The sequence below is a fragment of the Anabrus simplex genome, chromosome 2, assembly GCF_040414725.1.
Source record: "Anabrus simplex isolate iqAnaSimp1 chromosome 2, ASM4041472v1, whole genome shotgun sequence".
Lineage (NCBI taxonomy): Eukaryota > Metazoa > Arthropoda > Insecta > Orthoptera > Tettigoniidae > Anabrus > Anabrus simplex.
Window position 1 is genome coordinate 672,936,137 of NC_090266.1, and position 19,029 is coordinate 672,955,165.

General features: G+C 37.4%; 1 protein-coding gene across 2 annotated transcripts in view; it reads right to left on the bottom strand.

Moving 5' to 3' along the window:
- Nucleotides 1–19,029, bottom strand: part of LOC136864354 (leucine-rich repeats and immunoglobulin-like domains protein 3) — a 238,509-nt gene that overhangs the window by 92,882 nt on the left and 126,598 nt on the right. For both annotated transcript variants that reach the window (XM_067141239.2, XM_067141237.2), the window contains exons 8-10: nucleotides 14,672–14,815; nucleotides 8,486–8,629; nucleotides 8,013–8,398 (exon numbers count right to left, since the gene is read on the bottom strand). In XM_067141239.2, the coding sequence (XP_066997340.2) occupies nucleotides 8,013–8,398; nucleotides 8,486–8,629; nucleotides 14,672–14,815 (674 nt within the window). The remainder of the gene's footprint in view (nucleotides 1–8,012; nucleotides 8,399–8,485; nucleotides 8,630–14,671; nucleotides 14,816–19,029) is intronic.

The window sequence follows — 19,029 nt, forward strand, 5'->3', positions numbered from 1 at the left end:
TGCCTTTGAACAGTATTTTAATGTGGGATAGTCACAGCACTCTTTTCCTAATGTAAAGTAGTAGATTTTGTTGCATGGTAGGTTAAGGTCGTGGCTGTATCTAGATATGTGTAAAGAATTCATTGTGCCCAAGTTCGAATATCCACCCCCAAACACTAGCTAGGCCCCTGTATATATATTTTTTTGTTTGTGGTTGTTTGGTATTTTAATTTTATTGAAGTTAATTTATTTGGTTGAATATTAAATGCCGATTTACTGAACGTAGTATCAATTTATATCAGGTGCACATTTCTCATTTCTTTGGCCTGAGATAATAAGAAATTTTTAGCTTGTGAGCTTGTGAAATTGTGGTTAGATTCTGCAGTGAAAGGAACAATGTTTGAACTCCGGCCTTCTGTAAAGTTGAGGAAAGATGAAGTGATATAGCGGCATGATTTTGAGGGATATTTATAGGATTAATGAACGCCCGAGCTGATTTTATCATGTTTATAAGTGCCCTGTACTATTGCATGAATATAATGAGCCAATGACCATGCATTGAGAATGCGTTAATGCATGGAGATTTTTGGTTTCAAGAAGGTTATTGTCCTGTTGAGAGGGCGGTCCCAAGAGATTTACGACTGGCGACCCAAGGGTTGTAGCTTCTGGTGAGAAAGACAGCTGAGCCGGGACCTCTATGCCGATTGACGAAGAAATAAATGTTTCCCAGACACTGTTCTTTTGTCGGAAGAAGACGTATTTTACTTGATTATCACATTCGCAACAAGCTATGTTGAAATTAATATAGAAAGATTTAATTGTTACCCCTTAAAAATGCGGTAGACAGGGTTTGTTTTACAGGAGACCTGACATGGAACGAACCGAGATCACTACTTTGAACCTTGGGGCACAATGAGAATTGTTCGTCACATGGCGGCAGATTATAATAAAGCAGAAATGCAGCCAGGTGGTAGAAGTGTGTGAACGTGATGTTTAGATAAATTGTGATTTATTGAAGCTAGATTTCGTGAAAATCCATTTATAGTTTTGTTTAAGTGAAGGGCTTCGACCCTTATGATGTGTACAGTTAGTTCATCCATTGAGGTGGTTTGTAGTCACCAGAATTATGTTCATTTTTAACTTTGTGGGAACATGTTGTAATTCCGTAGAATTTGCTTATTGTTTTTCTAATTTTATATATTTCTTTATACAGGATGTTTCAAAAATGGGGGGCATAATTTCAGGTATGTATTTGTTATATGTAGACAATCAAAATAGTTCATTACAACATGTGTCCGGAAATGCTTAATTTCCGAGTTATGGAGTTCACAACACTGAACTTCACTGGAAATTTTTTCTTCCGCAGGTCATTGTCATTACAGAAGAAGTTCAAAATGTCCACCTCCTGCTTGAATACAGACCTCACATCGATGTCTCATTGACATGGATCGAATGTTTTCTGATCGATGGATAGGTAGGGGTGGCCCGATTGCTTGGTCTCCACGCTCACCTGATCTGAACCCTCTCGTTTTCTACTTGTGGGGCCATTTAAAATCATCGGTGTATTCGTCTCCGGTGCCTGATGTGGAAAGCCATCGGAATCGAATTGTGGCATCGTGTGAGGACATACGCAATACTCCTGGAGTTTGGGATCGTGTTCGCAGGTCAATGAGACATCGATGTGAGGTCTGTATTCAAGCAGGAGGTGGACATTTTGAACTTCTTCTGTAATGACAATGACCTGCGGAAGAAAAAATTTCCGGTGAAGTTCAGTGTTGTGAACTCCATAACTCGGAAATGAAGCATTTCCGGACACATGTTGTAATGCACTATTTTGATTGTCTACATGTAACAAATACATACCTGAAATTAAGCCCCCTATTTTAGAAACACCCTGTATATATATACTTTATCATGCTATGTTTAATTTAGGCGCCCACTCTAACACTAATCTCAGTAACCAGTGTTTTCTTTTGAATATGTAAACTGGGAGTCAAACCCGGGGAATATTTCGCATTCGCAATGTCGTAGCTTATTAATGTAAATATTCAAGTGTTTTTATTATGATACTGTTTGTCGTACTCAATAGCTGAAATGTAACAAAGGGCAGATGAACATCAAAACCAATTATACGATGTGAAACTTTAGGAAGGGAACCCAACATTCTCCGATTTGTTTGTATGGAAATGAAGTATCACTCAAGTGTTTAATTTGTAAATGTGTGATTTGTTCTACCATTAAATTCGATGTCGTAATTTCAGTAGTCCACATAGGGACACTGGTGAAGATGTGGATCGAAAATTTTACTTGAGTGACAGCACGGACCTGATTTCCCGTTGCTTTATTGAGTGTCAAATGTATTTCTTTAAAATTTAATCATCAAGGTTGTAGAAAGTATGTTGCAACAAGAGTTAATTAAATCTTAGGAAAACTTTATTTGTGCCTATCTTTGCCGATACTAACATCCTGACCTCTTCCGTTCATTTTATGCCTGTAAGTTAGATATACGTTGGTTCTAGTTCGTATCCGCGGACACACCATGCCCTTGAGAGGCTTGTGCTCATATCTTGGAACGGACGGGTAGCGGAAAACCTCGCTATGCTGTAATGGGCATTTGTCATCTCATGTGTTCGGATTAGTTATTAAAATCCAAATGAGGCAACATTTGTCACTAGGCAGAAAAGGTCCCTTGACAGTTATTTTCTGTAGCGCGTGGTCCCATGTGTTAGGAACTGATAGGGGTAAATTTGTGTTGTCACATGGTCCCATGAGCCATGGGAAGTGATGGGAAAGGTTCCAGTACCAAAGTTTCAATTTAGTGAAAGCATCAGCATACCTTAATGATATATTGTTCTAAAGAAGGCGATATTATTTATTGCAATAATGTGAGTGAACTTATGCCTCAGCTAGGTAAAGAACATATTCCACATGAATGGCATTTATTTACTGATTCTTCAAAGTCTAAAGGATGTATAGCTACACAATTGTAATATTTACCCTTTGGTACCAAAGGTTTATGCTGTACATATAAGAGAAACATATAAAAACATGGATATCTTCCTAAAAGGAGAAAGTAATAACGATCACTAATGGTAAATATGTAGAGAACGAAAAGTAATTTGTCTATTAACTGGAATATAACAGGAATTTATGAAATATTGTTGTTTCTTGTGTGAGTGGAACTCTCGGGACAGAGTTAATCATTACAGAGTGAAGGAGTGGCATTTGAGACAAAGTTTAGTAGTAGGTGAGAAAAATGTAAAGCTTCCTTCACTCACAGATTCTCGGAAAATTTTATTACCACCACCCCATATAAAACTGGGTTTAATGAAGAATTTTGTTAAAGCAATGGACAAAAATGGGAATGGTTTTCAGTATTTAAGAGATTCATTTCCCAGGCTGAGTGAGGGAAAATTAAAAGGGGGAATTTTCATTGGTCCTCAAATCACCAGCAAATATCCCAAAAGGAAAGGTGATATGCAGGGAAATAGTCTCCTAACTCTTTGTTCCTTGTCTCTGTGTTCTGGGCCTAGCCATAAAAGAATGTCTTCCAGAAACACATTCTAAAATGGTAAGTTTTTAAAATCATTTTTAAAGTTATTTGCATGTAATATTTGTTTAGTTTTTAAACTTTCACATTTTTTCAGTAATTAACACATCCTATTCAATAAAATGGGTACTTTTGAACAATGAGTATATTGAAATTTTGACTCTGGAACTACAACTATGAAAAAATATCAAATATTGAAGACGATTTAAATTTTAAAAAACTGCACGTAATAGGGGCTTTCTTACTTCAAATTTGACTTTAGGTGACCGAATTAGTAAAAGTTACATATTTTCATTTTCAGGCATTAAAAAAAAAAATGTTAAAATTTTGTTGTACAGTGTTATTAGCGAGTATTTAAGGATAAACTTAAATATTGTATTCAATACATATATAATTTATTAAACCTAGAACACGTTTCTTTCCCTAAGGGACATCATCAACTAGAATATTTCCCAAAATACATCAGATATAAAATCACATCAATAGACTGGTAAGACATAAATTAAAATACACTTTCATACACAAGGACATTTACAATTAAATATTTGCAAACTTGACAAAAGTTCCAAGTCATGTTGTCAATAATATTGATGTGAATTGTTCATAAAATTCTTGATGAAAAAGTCTGTAGAAACTAACTTTTACATTCGTAAAATAGTAAAATAACAATGATGTGAGTAAAAACCTTTGATTTAAAATATTTCATTACAAAGGATCATTAAGACCTTTGGAAGTAATTCCTTTAAATTGAACTGAAAAATGAAGCTGTTAAAGCTTGTTACATGCAGTGTTATGAGTGTAGATAAGTTTTATATTTAGTTGAAGCAGTGTCCTTCAGTGACAAGTTCCGCTCTAATATTATGAATATTGTCTGTTTAATCTGATCTTTCTGCTGTTAATCGTATACATGGATTAGTAAAGCGCGTGCATATAGTAGACACAGCACATAATGCAAATTCAAATTTCTAAGCATCTTCCTAATGGACAAACTTTTCATCGACTCGTGTGGTATCGAACCCTGGATCCCAAACATGAACTACCTCCAACACTGTATAGACACACTGGTAATTTAAAATATAATCTCAAAATATTATAATGTAGTTAGAGCTTGTACTATATGTTAAAATTGGTGATAATCTATGTTGACCGGGCGAGGTGGCCGTGTGCGTCGAGGCGCACGGCTGTGACCTTGCATCCGGGAGATAGTAGGTTCGAATCCCACTATCAGCAGCCCTGAAAATGGTTTTCCGTGGTTTCCCATTTTCACACCAGGCAAATGCTGGGGCTGTACCTCAATTAAGGCCATGGCCACTTCCTTCCAACTCCTAGGCCTTTCCTATCCCATCAACGCCATAAGACCTATCTGTGTCGGTGCGACGTAAAGCCCCTGGCAAAAAAAAAAAAAATCTATGTTGAGGTGGTTGGCTGAAATAATCCAGTACTGGGGTCACGCCAACCTGTCCAAGAATTCTGTATATTCTGTGTATAAATATAATATTTTTGTTAATAATAATAATAATAATAATAATAATAATAATAATAATAATAATAATAATAATAATAATAATAATAATAATCATTGTACCGGGGGTACAGTACCTCTCTGAGTATTCCATGAGCTGTTCTCTACTACGTCCATCTCTGCTGAAGACTCTGAACTTGGAGACAGTGTAATAGTTTTTTCTTTAATGTTTAGATGGCTCTGCCATCGATATGAGACCTCTTGAGGGCAAAACCCTAATTAATCCTGAAAGAAAGTTTATATCTCTATGTATGTAAACTTGATAGCATGCTGTTATTATTTTTAGTTCCGAAGTTGCATATACTTCCTCTCCCACCTCCTCTAATTCTATCAGCCTATCTTAAGCTAGAATGTAATATTTCTAACCAATCTGGGTGTCTCTTGGTTCAGGGAAGCCGTTCCAATCCAACCATTGGATTGTAAAGGTCCAGATCACTCGGGCTCTCTATATAAGCTGAGGCACTTTCACCCTCGGTGTCTTGCATTGCTGTTGTGATTGTGTGCGTATCATGACGGAGGAGAGAGGGGATTCTCTTCGGGGATAGCTGGAGGCGGGGGTTTCGGCCTCAAGGAAGTCCCAACTAATAAGGTATGGCGGAATAATCTTATCTAAGTGTACTTAACTGCAGGTGAAGTGTAGGAAAATTTTTTGAAGCTTTCATTTAAATGTAACTGTTAGGGCTTTCTTTTCTCATCGTAACGTAGGGTGGTCTTCAGATTTAAACAATTATTTCCCCTTATGGGAAACTGGTTGAATGTACGGCAGAACAAGTGGTTACTCTCTTAATTCTCCCACTCAAACTGAAGCGGGTGACTAAGTTTTTGTAACTCTTAAATTGAACTTACGTTTTCTGGCTTTAAATGTTTCTCCTACTTAGTCACCCTGTAGTATCGGATTAGCCTCTGCTTCATCAGACCATCAGCCCACTTAGGGTTCGAATTTTTTCATTTTTGGAAAGCTTGATGTCCGCCTCCTTTCTAATTAGTTATCGGCCTATTGTAAATATTTCCTTTTCTAAATCCGTTTAGCAGTGGCCAAGTAATATAGGCCTTTGGCCTCTGTATATAAGATCTTGAAGGGTAAACTTAGGAAGTAAGCTAGATCTGTGTTCTTCAAACTAACAGGTAAACTTGTTACCACTAATGTAAATTGAAAGACTGTATCAATAGCCCATAATGGGGCTGATCTTGTAAATGAATTGTGAAATGGGTTCTGACCCATGTTCGTCAGTATAATAAAAGAGATATGGTCTCTTTCTTAAATTTTAAGGCTAGCCTCTATTTGAATTGAGAATGAATCAACTTGACCTTATCATGGTCATGTTCGTGTAAATGGGAGGTCAATCCCTTGATAACTGTACCAGCCAATAGGCTCATGTTGTAGTGGTGTCAGAGTTGTTTAGCTCTTAATTTGTTTTCTCAAGCTGACGAGCTCCAGCATTGTTTCAGGGTTGTAAGGGTTTATCGAGCAATCTGGCTCATCTAAGTATTGTTAACTTCTTGTGATGAAATAATAATAATAATAATAATAATAATAATAATAATAATAATAATAATAATAATAATAATAATAATAATAATAATAATAATAACTGAGCCATGAATTTGATTTCCCCACTCAATTTATTCTATTTATTATGTCTATTTTAATGTTTACTGATTATTTTATGCTTAACTATGGTATTTTGTCCTCTTGTGTAATGCCCTCGGGCAAAATGAAATTATGTTCCTAAACTATGGCCCTAGGGTAAAGGAGCTTTCCACCCAAGGAGCGATCTGCCCTATGCTTTCTCCCCTTGCTTCCCTCCCTTACCCCTGCGGATGCGCCGTGCTCTCTTCACGCCGCCTGTGCGAGTAGCCTTGCGCGATCACCACGCTTGGCGAGGTCGGGCGGACTCGCTGTGAGCAGCTGTTCACTTGGTGCCTGGCTCTTTTTCTATCTCGAACACCGCACGGCTCCGTCGAACCCAGGACCAATTGTGGTATGGGAGGTAAGCGTCTGACTCTTCATCGAACTTGTGGATGATGGGAGGACATTTCTTTTCTTCTAAGCCCCTTGATGGGCGCTAAAGATTGGTTTAAGGCTTTTTAAAGGCCAAGGTGTTTAAAACCTAGCAAGTGTATATTAGCAAGTTCTCGGTGAACCATCCGTTCTGATTCCTGCAGCTTAGAGCATGTTTAAGTTTGTATCTCCTTGGTAGGTGTAAGAAATGATGTGGGGCAGAACATTTGCTCTTTTAAGAAACATTTGAAACCATTGAATGGTCGCTAGGGGAACTCCCCCTTCTTGGGTCACTTGAAGTGGCGTTTTATTGATGATATATGTAAACAGAGTTATTTATTGTTTTTGAGTCCACTGTATGTTAAATGGTGAACAGGGCTGGTCCCCTGTGAATTGTACGAGACACGTGTCAATGTAAACCTCAGGGATGTTAGTTTTTGAAACATTCAACATTTTTCCTATTCTCTTCGATGTTTGTTTTCCTTGCTTAATAAATTTTGTTATACTGTTTTCTTGCCGGTATCACTGTTTGGTCCTCTGGGTAGGTTCCATCCTTACATAGTCCAGATCCTATGAGGGCCGCACCTTCTTATGGTTAACCAGAGATAATTTACGGAACAATAATAATAATAATAATAATAATAATAATAATAATAATAATAATAATAATAATAATAATAATAATAATAATAAAGTTGTAGAGTAAAAATGAAAGCTTTTCTATTAAGAGTATTAAATAAATGCTGTTCTAAAATTTGAATGAAAATATATGAATTGCAATTTGGCTTGTCTATTGTACACCACAATTTTGTATTTTGTCACAGGGTCATAATGTGTGTTGGGGTTCCCAAATGTGTAGTTAAATATTTCTAGGGTTCTCCACAACAAAAATGTTTGAAATAATCTGAACTAAACACTGAGCAACTCAACTATCACAACGTAACATTACTGAAACTTACCACATGTGAAGTTAGCTAAAGGTACTTCCAATACTGATTTTCCTTTCAACCAGTCGGGGTATGAACATACAGCAATTAATGTACTGAACGTTGTCCTGTTCAGCCATGAGGGAAACCATTTTAGACTGCAGTCACACAGTAAACTTGTTGTATTTAGAAACAACTCAGTTAAGTGTGGCATAGGTGCAAAAGCATTATCTTGCACTGATGTGATATTGTTATTAGTTAAATCCAATGTTTTCATTTTCTCCAGGCCTATAAATGCCTTTTTGTTGAGAGTTTTGATCTGATTTGATGCTAAGCCAAACTTCATCAAATGACTTAATCCAAGGAATGCCCCATTCATATCTTCAATAGTCCAAGATATTTTATTGTTATTTAATTCTCTGAAACAAATTAAATCTCCATTAGAATTACAGGCATTTTTCACATACACTTGCACTTCCTCATTTAACAAATTTAAATAAACTTACAACACTTCAAGAGCAGGAGTGGAGTTGAAAGCACCCTCTGCTATATATTCAATTAAGTTGTTGTTCAGATAGAGACACCTCAATTTTGACAGGTGCTCGAAAGTTTCTGTCTTGATGGCACTTAATTTATTATTTGACAAATCTCTGGAAAGATAAATTAATATGTTATGTAAATACATGTCATGTCACTACTCGTGTAATCTAATGTAATAAATAAGGGGCAGATTTTAAAGACCTAAAAATCTTCGAAATATGCCATTGAATATGACCCAAAAATCTTCAATATATCTGAACCAAAAAGGAAAAAAAATACGACATCACATCATAATTGATTAATTTAGGTCTATAAATGAACATTTTTCAGTTTTGTGAAACTGCACTGGATGATCATGTGCATTTTCAAATTGTCAAACTCGAACCCTCTTAGGTAGTCTGACAGAATGTTTATGTACCTGGAGAAATTCCGCTCGACGTCACACGATGTTATGGGGGCAAATTTGAACAAGGTTATGTCCTCCAGGGAAAACTGCCCCTGAAAATCCACAAATGATGTATGGTGTCCACAAAGAATGTGCATTATCTTACAAAGCATTTGAGAACAGCAATCTTTGCAGTTTTTCAGAATTTTTTTTCAGCCACTTCACCCTTTCATTTCTTTAAATCACACTCATTGTTCTTCACAATATCCAACGTGTCACCTAGTGGAAGCCCCACAGTTTCAAGATGAGTGATTGCTCTTGGCATCACACCGATGATCACCAAATTTCTGACCAAGCTGGGAGAAGTAAACAAATTTTGCACAATCCTGACAGACGATGAATCGCAAGGATCAAATTCCTGAACAACCGTCTTGAAGGAATCATAATTGCTGCAGTAATGACGAACAGCGTAGAGCCAAGTTCCCAATGAGTAAGGGCAGGCTGAGGTGGAAGAGACAGAGACTCTATGCAAAGCATGGGCAAGGAGTGTTACGTAGACCATTTTCGGATAAAGCACATTTAGTCCTTTGGCTGCCTTCTTCATGTACGGGGCAGCATCCATTACAAGTAGTAGTATGTTTTTTTTTACCCCTTCTAGCCACAGTAACTTCATAGCATCATCAAACAGCACTGCAATGGAGAAATGATTTACTTTCTCTAAAACCGCACACATCAGGAGAAACACATTACCGGGCTTGTCATCTTTCAGAATGCCAATAATTACGTTAGCTATGTACCTCCCATTTACATCCATTGTTTCGTCCAATGAAACCCGTATGTTGTGGTTGAGAACTTCAGATCTCTTCTTTAAAACATCTTCATAGAAACTCGAGATATAAAATTTTCTCTAAGTTGATTCTTTGGGAATAGGTTGACTGATATACTTCTCTAAGAAGAACCTGAAGCTGGTAGTGTTCAGTTTTTTCAAGGGAATATTTGAAGTAACCATCATCCTGCAGAGATCCTTACAGAATTCTGATCTGTTGTCTGACGGAGCAGTAGCTGCACATAAGGCCCTTTCAAAAAGCAAACGCTACCTATTCTCTGCCGCGGAAGATTTTATTACGCACTCCTGATGTTTAGTTGTAGTGCAGTGTTGTTGCACATTAAAACGATTCTGGGCACATACCTTCACTTCACACAGTTTACAATATAAAATAACACCATCACTACTAAAATTCTGCTCTTCAAATTCCTTAAACTGCCTTTATTTCACACTCTCTTAACACTTTGGTTTAGGCATATTGAAACTACACTGAAGAAGTGGTCTCAAAACAAGCTAGACAGTCCTCTATTTTCTATGAAAGAGAAATACCCATTCATTACCTACGTACACACCCCAGGATGCCTTTCTTCTGAGTATTGTCAATCACTTCGTGCTCCTCATTAGGAAATTCCAAGAGGAATTCCAGTTACCTGCTACCTGCCCATTCCCGCATACAGAGTAATATTCAGTCCACAAATAGACTCCCTAACTATTACAGCAAGATTCTCTCACTGAATAGCTTGCAGCAAAAATTTACTCAGTATGAAAGTCCTTGGAATATGACAGAAAATATGACTTTACTGTGTGTCAAGCAGAAATATGACCAATATCTTACATTTTTAAAAAATACGACTTTTCAAGCAAACATATGACACCATTAAAATCTGCCCCTTAGTAATAAATTTGAAGTAGGTTAAGTTTAAAATAGAGCAAATCAATTTTCGGCTATGGGAAAACATATGATGGACTCAAACCATAAATTCACAAATATTGATTAGGTCAAACACTTATGCTGGCACTTGAGGAATCTTCCTGAGTTCAGTTCAGCTGAAACAAGCGTGAACAGAATAATGTTGATGGGAAAGTGTTGAGATGTTCATTTGTTTTCGATATGGATCACTGAAAAAGTTGAAAGAGCAAAAGCAAAGAAATAGAACAGAGCTGAGTTGTAGATGGAAAGGCAGAGAAGGGAGGTATAGTGTAGCTTAAGGTGGGGCTGAGGGATGTGGAATGGTGGCTGGAGGGAATTTGGAGAAAAATAAAGAGTTTAGAGTACGTAATTTCTTTTTATTCAAAATAGGAATTAATAGATCAAATAAAGGGTTTGGTTTTTCTGATATCTCATTAAGGTTAAAATTGGGATTAAAGTATTGATCCAGGTGGATGAAACAATCAGTGTAATTTCCACCTTTGTTTTCTTATTGTAGTGTAGTAAGTCAATTTTCCTATTGTTTTTTATCTACATTTCTTAACCCTTTGGGATACAATGTCGAACTCAGTCCGACATTGTAAATTTTCAGTTCCAGTCCTATGTTGGACCTAGTCCGACACAACTTTAAGGTTATATATTTCGTACGCTGGAGCAGAAATTACGCCAAACTTTACGCAGTATACAGCCTTAGCATTTCTCTGTTGCCTACTGCCATCTCCTGTTCATTCCTTTAAGCAGAATTGTGTTTTCTTTGGGGATAGTTCCTCACTGTCACTGCTGTGTTTACTATCGTTATCAGCATGGCGTTCCTCAGCCACGGCATGGAGCCTGATGATATTTACGAACAGTTATGTTACAGTGGCGATATTGAAGATGATTTGTTGACGGATTCTGATGGTGACATTAGTATTCCCGAATCTGAGAATATTTCGAGTGAGGAGGAGGAAATTGACGTGGAAGATGGTGGCGAAAGCAGTGATGTAGGGGGTGACGAATGGAAAGTTTATGTAGGTAACCGTGTTTTCCCCAAGTATTCTCACAACAGTGCTATGGAATACATGCCTCCTACTACAGGAAAGAAGTCGGTAACTCATTTGGATTTCTTTTTGTTGCTGTTCCCGGTTTCACTGTTCTCTTGAAATATGTAAGGAGACTAACTGGTATGTAAGAGAATGTATTACCAATTGTATTCCGTTGCAGCAACATTCAATATGGTGGGACTGGGTCGATGTTACCATCGCTGAAATGATGACATTTCACAGTGTTGTTCTGAATATGGCATGTACAAAAAGGAAAACTCAAAAAGAACATTTTTCAGACTTGTAGCTCTATTCATGGACCTTCTGTAAAGACATTTTTTTCTCGGAAACAATTTCTTCAGATATTCTGGGGCTTTCATGTTTCTTCCCCTCCACAATCAAGTGCATCAACAATGGTTACAAGAACGAGTAAAGTTAGAAGTGTCTTAGAATGTGTAGGAAAGTCATTCTTGTAATTTTACAGGCCAGGTCAGTATCTGTCCGTTGATGAATCGACTGTAAGCTTCAATGGGCGTGTCCTTTTCAAGATCCACAAAAACCAACCAAGTGGGGGATTAGGATATATGTTATTGTTGATGCATTGAATGGGTTAATTTTGTCCACGATTCCTTACTTTGGCTCATTTACTATGCTAAATGTACTGTTCCCTGGTTTGACATTTGGCAGTAGAATAGTTTTACAGCTGGTGACAGATGTACTTCAAGTTACTGAAGCTGTAGGTTATTATTTGTTTATTGACCAATTTTATACTAGTATGGAACTGGCAAGAGAACTGTTGAAAAGGAGAATTCACCTAACTGGGACTGCGCTATTGAATCGGAAGGGACTACCACCTCAACTGAAAGATAGGAGACTAAATCTGAAGAAACATGAAATCCGTGTTCTGTGGAAGGAAGAAACGTTCATGGTATTTTCGTGGAAAGACAAGCGCACTGTGTCAGTTCTTAGTACATGGCATAATCCAGCAATGAAGGAGGTAGTCAGACACCTACGATCACTACTGCTCATCTCACGGTTTTGTAGTGAAAAACCTGAAGTGGTGGAGGAAATCGTACTTCTGGGTGTTTCAGGGACCGAGTTATTATGGGGCTTGTTGGGGACGTTAGGAACAAAAACGCCCATATGCGCGACTGATGGAGCAGCTGTGACGAAGAATTTCAACTGAACGGGAGGCTACAGATCATAGATGCTCGTGAGGACCAAAAAACCAAGGACCGAGCAGTGTGTTCGGACGGGACAGTCGAGGGAGGCAGAAACGAGACATTTTCTTGTGAGACCTGTCCAGGGAACCCAGGATTACACCCGAACAAATGCTTCTGGAAGTACTGTACTTTGAAAAAATTATTGCTGATAATGTGGTTAACTTGACTGATAATAAATAAATTTGCAGTACGTATAATTAAAGTAAACATTCAGCCTTTTACTTATGTATTTCCTTCCCATACCTGCCTAATGTCAAATTGGACCTGTGCAGGATGCAGGTGGGAATCAATTGTACCCTAAAGAGTTAATAAAACCATTTAAGAAGTCTCTCGTTTATTCTCATGCCATATAGCCCTTCACATCAATCCCTAAAAAATATCGTAAGCGCTACAAATGCTATCATAAGAGGACCACTTAACACATTGGATGCCAAGGTCTGGGTCGTAAAACTTCCCCCGGGGCCAAATGTATTTTTAAGTGATTTGTATTATTTTGCGCATATGGATTGCTACCTTGAATTTTATTTTCATCTGCAACAGCTATACAGTCTTATTTTCATGATTTTCACTGTCACGCACATATGAATGACGTGGCCCAGTGTTAATTTGGAGGCAATCTTTTACATACTTTTTAATGTTATTTTCTTTTTATCTTTTCAGAATTGATTAAAATTTGTTAAAAATGAGTAAGAGACATCGCAGAGAAAGGCTATCTGAGGTAGGATTGAGGAGAGAAAACATGCAAAGATGGTTTTCACCTATTGCAAGACATGTTCTGGCATGCCTCAACTGTGTCTAGACTGTTTCAATTCTGTGCACCAGTGATTTCTGTACTGCAAACTTTTTATTCACATTGTTTTAGATAACTAGATTTTTTTAATTTTTGAGCACGGCACAGGTAAAATTCAAATACTACAAACATGAAAATAAACCATTACCAGAGACGGTTCTAGCTCAGCCTGTGTGCCCCCAGTTTGAATAATAATTTTAAAATTGTAAAATTTGTAATTCTAGAGCCACCACTGGTCATTACTGGTATCATTACATATTATAGGATATTTAGAATATGTTTAAAATACATTAATTCAGATAATAATTCAAAACAAGTGTGTTTGATAAAATATTTTGTTTGTTTTCAACTAGAATAAATAACAAATTTATTCATGCATATTATGTTTACATTCAGCATGGTATACCCAATTTCATTACAGGTACGGCCAAACCAAGCACACCAAAAAGTAACCCGTGGGCCACACTTTAAGGCTACAATTTGATTTTACCACAGCGTCAGCGAATGACGAAGCCTGATACAGCTCATCTGCAAGTCATTCATATATGGATGACGCTGCAGTAGCTGGAATACAAAAAATTATTGTCTTATATTTATCAAGAGAAATTCAATATTTCAAGACATCCATAGCATTACATGGTAGCAACTTCCTCTTTTGCAGTAGCTACACTCCCTCCTGTACAGTACACACTATGTATGTTATTACTGGTAGCACACAAACTGAGCTGGCATCACAAGTCTTGGATACACAAGATTCCTATAACTAACTTTCTCCTAGAGACTCTCTTTTATAACTGAAAAAGTACACACTATGTATGTTATTACTGGTAGCACACGAACTGAGCTGGCATCACAAGTCTTGGATACACAAGATTCCTATAACTAACTTTCACCTAGAGACTCCCTTTTATAACTGAAAAAGGCATTACTGTAGTACTGTGCTCAGCCAACGAAAGCAAACTATTTTTATGTACTCACAGATTCACTAGTTGTTTGCAGGAGTCCCAACCACCTTGCTCAATACTTGAAATACGGTTGTGACATAGGCTCAGCTGTTGAAGAGAATCTAGTCCATATAGCCAGCTCTTGGTAACGCTCGTTATATTGTTATAGTCCAATTGCCTGTGAAACATTAAAATATACTTAAATTGCAATAATCTGTGTCTACGATGAACAGCGAGTTCAAGTAATGAATGCAGTATGCTAGAGTGATGCACAATTCACATATTTCAAAAAGGAAAATTTTCATTATCGTTCCAAAAAATGAATATTTTTCACATTGACTTCAGACAAGTTCTCCTTCAGGAGCGATTTGTTCCATTATCTACAGTACTTAGTTACCCATAGTTCACTGAAAAACGTGTTGCCTTCATGGCTGCTATTGGCTTCAACACAGCCAACAGGAGACAGTTTACAAGTTACATGATGAAATTGCTATGAATATCACTTACAACTGAAAGAGTATCTGCCAGTCCAGCAATGATGTACAAAGAGCAGGGAGATGAGAAGAAATTTAAGTGAAAGGAAGAAAACACAAAACTGGTGTTCACCATGACTACTGATATTGTGATCACAGCAACAGGACCCACATATTATGTGAAATGCAAACTACGACGACGAGATTTGGAATTAAATCCCAAGTGCATTGACCGGGATATGAACCACGGCTGCCTTGGCGAGAAACCAGTGGCAATGCCACTCGGCTATCACACCCCAAACCTAAGAGAGACCATGCGGGAAAATATCAACCAACTCGTTCAAATGGAACTATTTAGACAAGGATTACGGTTCATTCTCCTCATTATTTTCATGCAATATACCTTACTTGCCAGAGTGGTTGTAAAATAAATTATTGCTCCATCACTAACATAACATAAATACTGATCAATTAACTGCAATTTGAATAACGCCATCGTGCCTAGAAAACCGCTATGCGATATTTATTTCAGCTAAGAATTCTGACCCGAAAGGTTCTGTCATCAAAGGTACATTGCGTGAACTTCATCAATAAATTTTCATTCTAAATGATACATGGGCTGCAGGTCAGTATTTCTCTGACAACATTGTCATGTAATGGCATTTCAAGGCACAACGATGGTATACTGCAAGAATTGCCATGCCTATTTCTAATGAATTATGCAACTCTCACTTTATAATCCAACATGAAAAGATTTGCCCTGTCATCTGATAAGTTCTTGTTTAGGTACATGGCTTGAATACATGTAGTGTAAAACAAAAGCTAAAGGTTTCCACCTATTCAATACTGTTTGTTGTAACCTTAAAAAAAAACAACTAAAAAACATACTATTTATTGGTCTGACCAGAGACCATCATCAGTCAAAATCAAAGTAAAATAAATAAATAAATAAATAAATAAATAAATAAATAAATAAATACATAAAATAACAAATAAATATGAAGCAAGCATGAAATTCAAGACAAGTAAAAATTTTAAAAACACTCATTACAATCACATGTCCTGTGCAAGTGCTCAGCTTTCCTCCAATTGGAAGACTGCACCTCACAGAAGACCAGGTGAAACACCAAAATCCCAGCACTTGAAGAATCTTCTATAGCTCATTCCACGTTAAGAGAACAGTATTACTCTTATGGATCTACAAATAGTGAACACCCCCCACCACTGAGTCATTAATAATTCCTCGTGATTAAGGGATATTATACCGAACTTTGTAGTGTATTATGAAAGATAGATAAAAAGGATGAGGCATTTTTGTCGCTGAGTTATTAAAATAACTACATAACATTTCCTTTTTCATAAATACATTTGCAGGGAGGAAGTACAATGGTGGGAGCAGCCATCACTTTGTTGCCTTCCTTCATTTTCCTTCTTCTGTGTTGCCCTGGTACAAGCCTCATGTAGTCCCTCACTCTGTGAACCGCTGGCAGCTTTCTTCTGTAGTGAAGTCGGATATGACAACCCTGTCGTCATAAGAGAAATACTGTTTTCTTAACATGGAATGACCTATAGAACTCAGCTCAGCTGAAACAAGTGTAAACACAATGCTGTTGATGGGGAAGTGTTGAGATGTTCATTTGTTTCCAATATGAGAGAAACAAATATGGAGGAAAAAATAATTTAAAAACCATGAAAATAAAAAATATATGAAATCAAAAATGTCTAACGTGGGGCTGAGAGATGTGGAATGGTGGGTAACATGTCCTATGTTTTTAATAATTTAGCAATAAAATAACGATGAGATCCTAATTTTATAATTGCTTTTAAAGTATTGAATAGGTGGAAATCATAGTTTTATTGTTCTCCTTTAACTGACTTTCAATACGGAAAAATGCGATGAAATTTTGTCATTTGCGGTTCTGGGTTCTCCCTCGAAGAAGCTAGCCGGGTTCTACACCACTCGCCCGTGAAATTCCGGAAGGCTCTCTATAATCACCCTCAGGTCTAGGTGTCCTGTATTGCCGGTTAGGTTTGACGGGGTTAGAGGAGTGGCGGTACGTCCTGTGAGAGTCGATCTATTTTCTACTGCATGAAGGATGCTTTCACTTATATTCTGCACATCTCCCTTCATGGTCAAAATCATTTTTTCCATCCTTCCTTCAACAGCAGAAATGCGGCTCCGAAGATTTCCCTCGATGGCAGATATATGGCTTTCAAAATTACCCTCGATGTTAGAAATCCTCCCCTCAACCTGTTGTTTTATGCTCGAAACCTGGATTTCCACCCCCTCCTTGAGGTCCAAGGAACCCCTTCCGACATTCAGCGCACGACTAGTGCATATGAGTGTTATGAAAGGTGCTGCTCATAGGATCAGTCATGCTGCAATAGTACTTTCTGACCCAGTGAGGAAAGCAATGACAAACTACCTCACTCCTCATCTTGCCTAGTACGCCTCATTTTGGTGCCACCATTGGTTTTTGGGGTTTCCTTATAACTGTATAACCTTTGGTGGTGCTATTTGAGGATCCAACCAGCCTCTGGGCTGATGACCTAACCGACAGACAGACAGACAGGTTTCTCCCATTCACCAGATAATGGAAATACCACAACGTTCAAAATATGTCTTTGCAGCACATCAGTAGTTTCATCTAAAATGAATCCCACTTCATGTTTGCTAACCGCCTCTTTTTTTTCGAAGACGTTCTCATAAATTGGCTGTATGTAATTTTTTCTCAGAGTGCACTCATCCAGTATTGACATTTGTGTGTACTTCATGGAATGATTTTAATGCAGGATTGTTTACCTTGTGAACTGGAATTCCTGACTGGATTAATGCCATGGTAAGATCCACACTGAACTCATGGAATGACTGCTGCTTTTCAGATTCTGAAGTGAAGGCATGTATCAAAATAGTACGCTTAGGTTTCGACTTGTGAACTTCAGTGTTCTTTACATGTTTGCTGTACTGGATGTGCTGGTTTATTCCATTTCTTTGATGTCTTTAATCAATTGCAATATTTACTTCGTAGATGGCACATCAAAGATTACATCTTGAATTCTTCTGAAAGTACGTACAACTTCTTAATTTTTTTAAACAACAATAGGCTTTATGTCGCACCGACAAAGATAGGCCTTATGGTGATCATGAGATAGGAAAGGGCTAGGAGTGGGAAGGAAGAGACCGTGGCCTTAACTGAGGTACAGTGCCAGGATTTACGTGGTGTGAAACTGGGAAACAACGGAAAATCACCTTCTGGGCTACCGAAAATGGGGTTTGGACCCAATATCTCCTAAATGCAAGCTGATAGCTACGTGACCCAAACAGCCCAGCCACTTGCTCCGACTTCTCCTTCTTAACCTTTGGCATGATTTTGTATTGTAAAAAATAAGTTCTGGTTCAGACTTGTAAAACACTACTAACATGGACAACAAGACAGTACATAGTAGATAGGTGGAACCGTTAAATTCATGCCAGTAAAAACCCAACTTACCTAGTTTAAACTGTTCCAGAATTACTGTTTAAATTTAAATTTGATTTTTCAGCTGCAGTTTGGCCATTCTTCGTGAGGTTGGCAATCGTTGCTGGGATATGTATTACTGGTGGTTTTGATAAACAACATTTTAATATTTATTTATTTATTTATTGGCCATTCTTGACTTCTGATTAAACAAAATTTATAAAACCTGTGCAATATGTGAAAAAAAATTCTGACTAATATTTTAAAAATGCAGACAAAAGTGGGAAGGGAAGGTGCTGAAGCATGAAATAGAAGGGAAAAGGTGAAAAAAATGTAGTAATCTTACAAATAGGTGCAGAAGGTGCAACACATTGTGTTTATTTTCCTTCATTTCATGTCCCCAAATAAATCTATTTACCCATCTGTATGAAAAAAGCTATATTTTTAGAAAGGAGCTGCAC